The sequence below is a fragment of the Mauremys reevesii genome, linkage group 6, assembly GCF_016161935.1.
Source record: "Mauremys reevesii isolate NIE-2019 linkage group 6, ASM1616193v1, whole genome shotgun sequence".
NCBI lineage: Eukaryota > Metazoa > Chordata > Testudines > Geoemydidae > Mauremys > Mauremys reevesii.
This window is the reverse complement of record NC_052628.1, coordinates 47,620,844-47,633,254: the sequence shown is the minus strand read 5'-3', so window position 1 is coordinate 47,633,254 and position 12,411 is coordinate 47,620,844. Positions and strand designations below refer to the sequence as shown.

The following is a 12,411-nucleotide window of genomic DNA, read 5'->3' as shown; positions in this document are numbered from 1 at the left end:
TCTTTCATGTTGTTGCGTAGATAGGGGTTCGATAGATATCTCTGGCATCTCATTTAAATATTTTCTTTATTAATCACTGCTTACATTCTTCAAGTCTTAAAATACAAGTACACTTTCACAGTAATACAATAAAACAAGGTTTGCAATATTGCTGCTAGGCTCTCACTTCACTTCACTTGAGTTTGTTCTTATATCTCACTAACTGAGTGGCGATGCCCCCGCCCCTTATATACCTGTGAGGGCATGACTGACGACATTCTAGGAGATTTGAGGAAAATGTAGTTCTCAGATCGTCTGGAAGGTTCCATGAGATTCTACAAAGGAATGCAATCAGTTAACTAGCTCTGTAGTCTAGCGATTTGGAGATCTGTTTTACTTTGGATCCCAGAATTTTGAAATCCCATATTTATATTGAAAAATGATTAACACAACTTGTATATCAAACACAACATCATCATAAAAAATAAAATTTGTCATTTTGCAAAATAAAAAAAAAAAGCCCCGGGGGCGGGGCGGGGGGGAGATATGGGCAGAAGGGAGCGATCATCATAAGTGGTACTCTTAAGGAGTCATCCATTAGGCTTGTGGATACCTGATGACGTCTGATAAAATGTGTAAGAGAAAGTCGTATTGATTCATCACTCTGTCCTGGGTGTAATTTGGTGCACAAGATGCCAACTGCTGAAAAAGCTCCTTTTGACTCCATGCTAGGAGGTGTAATGGCATCATTCAGTCCTGTTTCAGGTGCAGGTGAAGTCCCCGACCATCTGTTTTTGAAGAGTGCATTTGCTTTTTAATAGCAACCAGTGGCAGATTAGCTACAGGGCCCGTGCCAGGTGGGCAGGGTGGAGGAAGCCCCCATGCTCCCCCCAGCTTCACTTCCTGACAGCAGTGCCAGGCAGGCCAGCCCCCACTCCCCCCAAATGCACTCCCTGGCAGAAGCTGGGGGGGAAGCAGGGGAAGCCCCCAGTGCCCCCCATCCCAGACAGAAGCCAGCGGACGGCAGGGGAAGCCCCTGTGTCTGACCCCGTTCTCTGGCAGAAAAATAAAAATTTGTCCTGAGCCTGGTCCCTTGCAGAAGCGCCGTGGTGGTGGTGGTGGTGAGGTGGCAGGGGAAGCCCCAGCACGAGGACCCCTGCTGTGGCTCGGGGACTAGGGGAGCTCTTGCTACCTGTTGCTGCCTCAGGGCTGAGGGAGCTCTCACACCCTGCTAGGGCTGTGGCAGGGGGACAGAGCTTCTCTGATCTTGGGGCTGCAGTGGGGGGTAGTGGGGGCCAGAAAGTAGCAAACAAGTTGCGGGGCTGCAGGTGGGGGGACTGTAAGGGGGGGGGACCCTGGGTGGAATGGGGCGGAGCCCCGGGGAAGGGACAGAAACAGATGGGGCTGTGGGCGGGGCCACAGGCAGGGGGGCAGAACAGGGGCGGGACCACTGGTGGAATGGGTTGCGAGGGGCCCCTGCTACTTGCTCTGACCAGGGGCCCCAGGAAACCGTAATTCACTGCTGATAGCAGCCATTAAGTTATTGCCAATGTGTAACAGTGGAAGATTGTGTGTTTTCACTTTTTATTAATATTATCCCAATCTCTTTTTGTGGTTCAGACTGTATTTTCAGTAGGTGTGAGAGCAAATAATAATACATTAGACAATGGTATGCTTTGCACTGCCTGGCATTTCTGTGCCTGCATCAGTGTGCCTTGAAAGGATTTACTTTCTTGTGAATCCTTGAAACTGGAGCTGAGAGAAAATTTCACTCTAGTATCACAGGCTGCTACGTTGGTTTTTTTTATATATATATAAATTTGGTTTTGAATTTATAACAATCCACCCCTCACCGTCGTATCTGGGAAAAAGCCAGTTCTTTTAAAAATGCCACTAAATTAACGGTGTGTGGTGTAATAATAACTAGACTTTACCTCACCATTAGAAATAAACATGACACCAATACCATATCAGGCAAAAGCCTGAGAAAAGAGGTGTGCTTTATGTTTTATTACTAAGGTCAACGAACGTAGGCTTTGTTGGTAGACCCTTTGGAGGAGCAAATTAATTCCCACTGAAAATGAGGCACCTCCTCTGAAAATGTCTTGCTGTCAGTCCTCAGACACTTAAACCTAGGGACTTTGTGCTTGTGTATATCAGCTGATCTCAGCTTTTGACTTCAGTGAAGCTATGCCGATTTTCACCAGCTGAGGATTTGGTTTAATGGGGAAGCCCTCAGATGCTAGGACTATGTGGGTAAGAAACATACCTACAGAGATTCCATGTAGTTTCCAAAGAAATGCTAAAAAAAAACCACCACCACCACCAACAACAAAAAAAACAGAAAAAGGTCTTATCTGTCTGCATAGACGTTAGTGATCTCATGTCACTTCTAGTGAGCCTTTGACAGAATCTGCACAATAGAGATTAGTGTACAGGTGCCTTTGAATTTCAAAGAGCTTAGACTGATTTGATAATATATATTGCTGTTTTTCCTTCAGATAGCAGTGGTAATGGGATCCTGTACAGCAGGAGGAGCATATGTACCTGCAATGGCTGATGAAAGTATAATAGTTGGCAAGCAGGGAACAATTTTCTTGGGAGGACCTCCATTGGTAAGTAGATACATCTTTTTAGCAACATAATTTAAAACAATTTCTGCCTTTGCGTGTCTGAAAATTGTACAGCTCTACAAGTAACTCAGCCTTTCTCTATGACCTGTTTTGCTCCAAGAAATGAGTAACTATTAATTATTAAGATTACTTTTGACTTTTAAAAATTTAAAAACAAACCTTTTCTTTCTCATATACTTGACTGCAGTAGCCGTATAACAAGTGTATTAATGAGATCACATTAAGCTTTTCATGAGAGAGAAGCAAACTATCCTGGCAAAAGCGCTTTTTGCCAGTATAATTGCATCTACTCTAGGGCTTATACTGGCATAGCAATGTTGGTTAAATAAAACAAAAAATAAAAAAAATCACACCCCTAACTGACATAGTTTTGCTGGTATAAATTTTAAGTGTAGGCCAAGGCTTAGGCAGGCAATTCTACTTTAAATTAACTACAGGATGCAATTTAGAAAAAAAGTTAAGATGTGGTATTTGCTGAATGTTAACTGTTAAAAAATCAATAGAATACAATTAATTAAATAAGGAATTAGGTAGACTCCCCACTTTACAAGAAGCACTGGAAATAGATGACATGCTAAAAACAATAGATAAAATCTTGTCCCCATCAAAGTCGGTGGGACTTTTGCCATTAACTTCAAGGGGGCCAGGATTTAATGTGTAGGACCTTTTAGAACTAAGGGCTTGTCTATGTGGGGAAGTTGAGCAGAATAGGTATTCCATTTGGATGCTGTATTTCAGAATAAAAGTGACTTCATTCTGGAATAATTTGCGTGCTCACAAAGCACATTAATGATTCTGGAATAGTTTATTCCACAATAAACTATATTGTTAAACGCAGTGATGTGATGCAGCACTATGCTTTACTGCGAGATGGTGGAGTGTTTTGGGAACAGTCTGAGGGGCTACAGTTGCCTAAAATTAGTAGACACCAAATATATCTTAAAAGTGCTTGTATAAATGGGGAAATCAGGTGTTAACTCCTTTGCTGATTACATCACACTACCCAATTCCTAGGGATACAGCGATGGAGGACTCTGGTGAGGGAGTTTGCTTGTGTCAACCAGTTAGGTCACAGGGAACATATAGCAATATCATTTCTAAGTATAGCTAGATGGAAACAAGATTTATTTTTTTTAATGAAAATTTTTCACCAATCAGTTGTGCATGATTCCATAACTTTTCTCCTGCCAGTGCAAAATTACTGCTACTGGCCATTTTTTCACATTCTATGTTTATTTGAATGGCATTGTTCTTATTCCCACTGTCCACCCTGACATTTGAAGCCATTCTCTTCACCTTAGTTTTATTTAGTCCTATTAATCAGGTATTTCAGCATTTTGTAAATTTACTTGACTCCATTTATGGGTAAGTTTATAACTCCTGTGGGGTTCAAAAATATGCATATATAGTTATTAAACATAGTTCTTTGTGAACTTGATAGTTGCTGAACATTAACAATTCTTTCCAAACCTGTCAGCACAAACATAATTGAAATGTGTGGGTGGGAGGGAAATGAAGCACAAAATCATGTTGATGTTTAGCCTGGGAAAGTATTTTCTGTGTTTTTATTTCAGTGGAGATTTTCCAGTTTGAAGAAAAGAACAAAGTAATCAGCATAAACAAATGTAATAATCAATAACAAGTCCTGAATGACAAAACTGTGCCATTTAGTGCTAATTGATTTGTTGTTCATTTCCTTTTAGAATTTCTCAGGCACTAATTATGTCATTTAAAATGCGTTAATCCAGTCTTTTTTTCCTTTTTCTACCTTGTGTTAATCCTGTTCACCAGAATGGTATCTTATTGATTATATGTAAACTGAGAATTTTCCTCAAATTAAGGATTTTTATGGACACTTATTTTATCTGTCTTAATTAGAAAGATGATTGGGATTTTCTTGTGGACAATGGCATAAATGTGAACAGACATGTTACTTGAAAACAGAAATGTCAGCAAGACCTGATGATTCTTTCCAGATACTCCATGTAACCTTTTATTGAGGGAAAAAGCTTAGTGGGATTAAAAAGAATTAGACATTTATGTGTCTAGAGATAACATCCATAATTATATTAGGAAGGATAAATTACTTCAGGGCATAAGCTTCTTGATCACTGTTTAATGGAAGTGATCAAGAAGCTTCTCTTATTGTCAGGTTATTCCATAACTATCTACTGTGAGGTTTGTTGCATCTTCCTTTGATGCGTCTGGCACTGACCACTGTCAGAGACAAGATTTTGGACTACATGGATCACTTTTTGATGGCAATTTCTATGTTTGTATTGAATTAACAATTACATTATAATATATAAAATTCAGGTCCAAAATCTTTTATTTTCTTTTTTCACACTCTAGCTTTCCATAATGATCAGTATAAGTATAAATACCTAAATGAACTAAACACTTCCTTAAAACATTAAGTTTTAGATTATTCTCAGCCCCTTCTATGTCAGATGGTCTGCACAGTGGGCTGTTCTCCGTCTCCATGGCAACTGGGGCACACCAAATCTTTGCTCTGAGCCTAGGTTGAGGACTACCCCTCAGAAAGAACTGTCCAGAATTCTCTGCCTCTGAGCAGCATACATGGCAGACTCTAAGTCTCTCTTTGGAGTGGACCTTTGACAAGATTTGTAAAATACTTTTAACTAATTCTCTCTGTTTCTTTTTTGACTTTGAGGGTCGTCATCTCAAAATTGAGAAACTAAAAATGTGAATCTTTTGGCTTTCTGAGGAGGATTTGAAGGACAGCACTTTCCCTCCCCTCCCATTCACAAAGAGCAAATGGGTTGTAGGGAGACCTGCTCCCGGCTGGTGTGTGCAAGGTACATGCTGAGATGGTCAAGCGGGCCACAGAGATACCAACCCCCAGCCGGCGTGTGGGTGAGGTCGATGACAAGACAGGCAGGCTGCAGGGAACCAGGCTCCCAGCCAGAGAATGAGCAAGGTCCATGGCAAGAGTCAAGCAGGTTACAGGGAATGTCCTTTTACTGAGATCACGCCAGAAACAGTGGTATAGAGACAGGTGTCTGATTTTCGGAGCCCTCCTGAATTTTGGGGAAGGCAAGGTCCCCCACAGCAACCAGGAGTAAAAGATTCCTGCCCACAGCCAGCGCCGGCAAGGTCTGTGATCAGATGGTTGAGAAGGTCATAAGCACCCCCCCTTCCCACAAACCATTTTACCTGCAAGGCCTCCACTGCCACGATGGGGCCTTTCTGATACTGATGCGTCATTTGTCACCAGTGACTCTGGCTCACTTCTCATTCTGTGCGGATGGTCCCCAGTCAGTCCAGACCCAGCAGTAGGGAGCATGGGGCTAAATGATTCAGATCTCCTTCCCTAGGAGATGGACCTACCTCCTTTCCCCTTCCAGCCTCCAGGGGTCCTATAGAAGACCATAAAGGCTCAGGTCCTCAAAGGTATTAAGGCTCCTAACTTATTGAAATCAGTAGAGGTTAGGAGCCTAAACACCTTTGAGGATCTGGGTCAAAGATTCTCCATAGGGAGACGTACAAGATATTTGTCTGCAGGCTCTCTTTTCAGTCTTCCTGGTAACATGCTCGTCCCCTCACAGGGTTTGGCCCAGGGACTGGTGAAGGAAATTGCCCCCAAAAGGGGCAGCGTAAAGTCTTAAAACCTCTCCTGTGAGATTCTGCCCTTTAGATCCTCTAAAGAGGAGAACTTTGTAAAGCTGGGGCTTTCGATGAGATAGCTCAGACTCTCAGCTAAGCTTCCCAGAATTAAGCCTCCTGGAGAGCTACTGAAAATATGAATGGGGAGAGTCGCCCAGAAAATACTTTAGTTTTTGCTACAGTAAGAAGTACTTTCAATACAGAACACTCCTTTTTTGGACTCATAAATTCTACATGATTTATTCACAAATGCCATATGATCCCTCCCTTCAAGTGAAAGTCTAATCTTATCTGACAACCTTCTCGTCACAGTAACAGATCGATCTATATTTTAGCAAACAGCATAGAACCTCTTTCACCCTTTCTTAGAGGTAACCCTCAGGAAAATACATTTCAAAGCTGGACTATAAAGGGAGGGGCAAAACCACCTCAAGGTATATCTCTCTCTCTTTCTTTCTCACCTAAGAAGACAAAGGAAGTAGCCATTTGACTTTGGGAGAGATCCTGACCTGAAATTTGTTCAGTCCTGTTGCTGTGAGCATGTGGTAATTGATCTTGAACCAAGTCTAGTTTAAGTTTTAGCACTAGAAAGCATTTTATCTTGTAATCATTTCTGACTTTAATGCCTTGTACTTGTAGTCACTTAAAATCTCTTTGTAGTTAAATAAACTTGGTTTATTCTTTAATCAAACTAATCCAGTTTTGCATTCAAACTTTAAATTAGCAAACTATTGGATATTGTTCCCTTACAGGAGCAATGGACCTACAATATCAGGACTGTCCAGGAAGGGGCTGGACAGGGCAGAAAACACATTTTGGGGGACAATTCGGGACAGGGGGTATGTTGGGTCACCCTGCAGGTAGTACCCAAGGCTGCTGAGGTCAGTGTTGCTGGCAGGCTGCAGCTATATGCAGACACTTAGGGTATGGCCTGCATGCTGTTTGTGAGGAGCTCAGGTTGAGAGCTACAGCATCAAAGCATTGTGAGGCACCCCAGGTTTCATAGCAGGTGCTGACACAACCCCTTACTGGTCTAAATTGCACCCCAAATGTGATACAGGGATTTTTTCTGAACCAAAATCCAGTGCTGCCTAACTCATCAGCTGGGAAGCTGAAAGGAAAGAAGTAGAGTCACACATTCTAAGAAGGTGATAAACTCCCTCCTAGCATCTCAGCGGAAATTCACAGATGATGTCTTTTAAGAGTCCGGTGTGGGGACTCGGCCGTCTCAGGTGCGGCCGGGAGCCAGACCGCCTCACTACACGGCCTAAATCAGTAGTTCAGTCTCCGAAGGTCCAAGTCCTATGTCAGTGCGGGCAACAAACAATAGTCCAAGGGCTCAGACCCTCAGGCAGGGGCTGAGCAAAATAAACAGTCAGTGAAGCCCAAGCCCTCAGTCAGGGCGGGGCAACAAACAGTGGTTCAAGGCGCTCAGACCCTCAGGCAGGGGCTGAGCAAAAATAAACAGTAATTTAAGCCCAAGCCCTCAGTCAGGGCGGGGCAACAGACAGCAGTTCTAGGTTCAGACCCTCAGGCAGGGGCTGAGCAAACAGAGTCAGTAAAGTCCTAGCCCTAGGCAGGGCGGGGCAACAAGCAGTAGTTCAAGGGCTCAAGTCCTCAGGCAGGAGCTGAGCCACCACACAGTAGTTCAGGGCTCAGGTCCTCAGGCAGGAGCTGAGCAAAACAAACAGTTAGTGAAGCCCAGCCCTAGGTCAGGGCGGGGCAACCAACAGTAGTTCAAGGGGCTCAGGTCCTCAGTCAGGAGCTGAGCAACCACAATAGTTCAGGGGCTCAGGTCCTCAGTCAGGAGCTGAGCAACCACAATAGTTCAGGGGCTCAGTTCCTCGGGCAGGAGCGGAGCAACCACAATAGTTCAGGGGCTCAGGTCCTCGGGCAGGAGCGGAGCAACCACAATAGTTCAGGGGCTCAGTTCCTCGGGCAGGAGCTGAGCAACCACAATAGTTCAGGGGCTCAGGTCCTCAGGCAGGAGCTGAGCAACCACAATAGTTCAGGGGCTCAGGTCCTCGGGCAGGAGCTGAGCAACCACAATAGTTCAGGGGCTCAGGTCCTCGGGCAGGAGCTGAGCAAACAGCAGGTAAGTCCAGACTTCTATGTCTGAGCGCTGGTGTGAGGGGGAGACTGCCACCCGTGAGTGGGGTGGCAGGGGGGGCACAGGCCCACCCACTCCGCTGTGTCCCAGCCCGGGGCCCTAACAGCAGCAGTTAGTCTGCTGCTGTGTCGGTGGGGTCCTGACCGCAACACACCGACATCGGCTCAAAGTCTGCTGTAGCCAGACTGGGGTCAGCTACCCCCGGGCTACTTTCCATCTCCCCCTCCAAGGGTACCTGCTCATCTCTGGTGTCCAGCGCTGGGTCCCACACCATGGGCTCCTCGACGTGCTGAGGGCCGGCTAGCGGTCTTGGGATGCATTAGGCGAGGTATTTCTAGTAGGGATAAGGAGGTGCTAGTCCCGTTATATAAGGCGTTGGTAAGACCTCATTTGGAGTATTGTGTGCAGTTTTGGTCTCCCATGTTTAAGAAGGATGAATTGAAACTGGAACGGGTACAAAGAAGGGCCACTAGAATGATCCGAGGAATGGAAAGCCTGTCGTATGAAAGGAGACTTGAGGAGCTCGGTTTGTTTTCCTTAACCAAAAGAAGGATAAGAGGAGATATGATTGCACTCTTTAAATATATCAGAGGGATAAATACCAGGGAAGGAGAGGAATTATTTCAGCTCAGTGCTAATGTGGACACGAGGACAAACGGATATAAATTGTCAGTCAGGAAATTTAGGCTTGAAATTAGACGAAGGTTTCTAACCATCAGAGGAGTGCAATTCTGGAACAGCCTACCGAAGGAAACAGTGGGGGCGAAGGACCTCCATGACTTTAAGATTAAGCTAGATAAGTTTATGGAGGAGATGGTATGATAGGATAACGGGCTTAGTCAATAGGTCAATTAAGTGCCACACTGGTAATTAGTACAATGGGTCAATGATAGGATATTGTTAGCCTTTTTCCAGAGGGTATGGCTGGAGAGTCTTGCCCGCATGCTCGGGGTTCAGCTGACTGCCATATTTGGGGTCGGGAAGGAATTTTCCTCCAGGGTAGATTGGCAGTGGCCCTGGAGGTTTTTCGCCTTCCTCCGAAGCATGGGGCAGGGGTCGCTTGCTTAAGGAGTGGGTGGATCGGCTTATGTGGCCTGCATCTTGCAGGAGGTCAGACTAGATGATCATAATGGTCCCTTCTGATCTTGAATTCTATGATTCTATGACTCGGGTCGGGGGGATGCTCGAACTGCTCCTCGGGGTACCGGGCTCGGGGAAGGCTTGGCCAGTCCTCCTCAGGGTACCGGGCTCGGGGAAGGCTCGGCCAGTCCTCCTCAGGGTACCGGGCTCGGGGAAGGCTTGGCCAGTCCTCCTCAGGGTACCGGGCTCGGGAAAGGCTCGGTCAGGAGTGTCTGTCCTCTCCGGCCGCCGGGCAGCAACTGAGCGCTGGGGCCGGGCCTTTATACTTCCTGTCCCGCCCCTGGACTTCCGGGGGGTGGGGACAGGCAGCAGTGGCTCCGCCCACTGCAGTGGCGGCTGTTCTGGCTCGGCCGTCTCAGGTGCGGCCAGGAGCCAGGCCGCCTCACTACATGTCTATATATCACTTGAGGTTTAGGTGGGTGTTACAAGGAACACACATCAAGGCAAAATCAGCTGAAGCAAAGGACGATCTAGTGTTTTTACAAGATAGCCTGACCATGGGGCCCAAGACCAAAACTTCTTGGAAAGTTAAGTCATCAGTTACCTGCACATTGCACTGTAAGAAATCCATCCATCACATAACAGAATTCTTATCAGTCCTCTGGCAATGTGCAGATTCTTGTCATAATCTCAATCTGTGATACCAATAAAACCACTTTTCAGTTTCATAGCTAGTAGGTATCTTCCTATTTTCACTGAAAGTATCTTCCCACACTCTACGTCTTTGTCCAATGAGGTGTCAGAGCTTGGTGTGCTGCCAGTGAAACTTCAGTTACATATTCTATCAAACATTTTATGAACTAGCCAGGTGTCCATCCCCAGTGTCACCACAGTCTTCCTCATGTAATAGGTTACTTCACACCTTCTAGTTATTTTTAGGAAGATCACACTTAATTCAGATAGTTTTCTTTTATAAAGGTGCTCTTTTTAGAAAAGGTTTCTTGTTAAATTATTTTCTGGGTGTGAGACAAGACTCAATAATGCATGATTGTTTTAAGCTTAATAATAGAATAACTAAATTAAACATTTGAAATTTGTAAAAGTTTGTCAAGAAAATAACTGAATATTAGAGTAGATTTTGAATCAGAAAATGTATAAGCTAGTACCATGTGCAAGTAGCGAAATGGTTTGTCTAATGAAGAAGGAATTATTTAATTTTGGCATTGGTATCTTCCAGAAACTGAGTGCAAGCCTGACATTTGTGGTTCTTACTTCGAACGTTTATGGATACAGCAGAGCATCCCATTTGACATTAACTTATTAGCTTTGTGACAAAGAGCAGAATATCTGTAGCTAGATTAAAACCATCACCTAATGCATACCTTGTAAAAGTTATTACTCATCAATAGATTATTAGCGTAAACCATTTTTAATCTAAAAAATAATGGTCAGGTAACACATATACCCACACACATTAGTATAGGAAATTGCTTTGTGGATATAGAACTTAAGTGTAAATACTGAATAATGAAGGTATGAATTCCATGAAATTTGGGTAATTTAAAAAAGATCACCGTAGCACATTTTAAATACTATAGTGGGAAAATATTGCAGAAACATGACTGAGTCTAATTAGTGAAGAAACATTTGGAGAGGAACTTTTTTTATTACTAAACTTTTCTAAACATTCATGTGAAGTAAGTGCAAACTCTTTCCCTGATTCTGCTGTTTATATACCATAGGTTAAAGCGGCAACTGGTGAGGAGGTATCAGCGGAGGATCTTGGAGGTGCTGATCTTCACTGCCGGTAAAATAAACAAACCCCCCTGGGGCTTGTCATTTTCCACACACCCCCTTTAGTTTTTAATGGGGCTAAAAATGAACTGATCAAAAGATTTTCTATAGCAGGTTGGTCCACCTAGTTTAGTATCCTAGTCCAGCAATGACCAGTAACTAATTCTTCTTTGAGCGCTTGTTCATGTCCATTCCAATCAGGTGTGTGCGCATGCACAGTAGCCGGAAGATTTTTCCCATAGCAGCCTCTGTCCGGTCGGCCTGGGCATCCCTGGAGTTGTGCCTTCATAGTGCTCAAGATAGAGCCCTGCTAACCCGCCGCCCCTTCAGTTCCTTCTTACCACCAGTGACGGTTAGCTGGAATGTCCCATAGCACTTGCTTAGCAAGTGCCTTTATCTCTGTTTTTTCATGTTTAGTTCTCTGTAGTTAGTTGTATAATAATTAAAGTTAGTTGGGGGTTCCCCCACTTCCAACTCCCCGGAACTGGGGTATGCCATGGTCCCCGGGTTTCAAAACGTGTGAGGTCTGCGCTAAGCGCATGCCAAACAGTGACCCCCACACTTCTTGTCTAAGGCGCCTAAGGTAAGGTCACCAAAAGGACCGGTGTAGGATCTGCCGCGAGTTCCCTCCCAGAACTATTAAAGAAAGGGAACAGCAGCTTAAGGTTCTCCTAATGGCGGCAGCTCTTCACCCCCACTCAAACCCCGGGTCAGGGGACCCCACACACAGCACGTTGGCGCAGAGTGCCCCGGCACCATCATCCCGGGGAAAAAAGGATGACTCCTGAGACTGGCACGGCTCCTCCCACAGCCAATCTGCCAGGCACCAGTCTCAGTCACTAGTACCACAGAAGAAGAACAAGCCAGAGAGAGAGCGTTTTCCCACAGGCTAAGTCTAAGGAGCGAATGGCTGTGAGACCCCAGTTGGGCCACAGCACTAGGTCCCTGGGCGGGGCCACATTGACTCCTGCGCAGGCGAAGCAGTTGAGTCTGGGCTGATTGTGATCGCTGGACTCTACTGGCCAGCAACTGCCACTCCCCTTGACACTGGAGGCTTTCGAAGCAGCTCAAGAATTGCTGCATCTCACAGCACCATTCTCGCCCCCTAGCACAGAGATGGCTCCGACCTCCGGTGTAATCAAGAGGGAAGCCAGCGATGATGTCCCAGCGCTCTCCTCCTCCATGGCA

General features: G+C 45.1%; 1 protein-coding gene across 4 annotated transcripts in view; it reads left to right on the top strand.

Annotated features, from left to right (window-relative positions):
• Nucleotides 1-12,411, top strand: part of MCCC2 (methylcrotonoyl-CoA carboxylase 2) — an 88,624-nt gene that overhangs the window by 33,663 nt on the left and 42,550 nt on the right. For all 4 annotated transcript variants that reach the window (XM_039545319.1, XM_039545321.1, XM_039545318.1 and 1 more), the window contains exons 7-8: nucleotides 2,481-2,594; nucleotides 11,172-11,236. In XM_039545319.1, coding sequence (XP_039401253.1) covers nucleotides 2,481-2,594; nucleotides 11,172-11,236 — 179 coding nt within the window. The remainder of the gene's footprint in view (nucleotides 1-2,480; nucleotides 2,595-11,171; nucleotides 11,237-12,411) is intronic.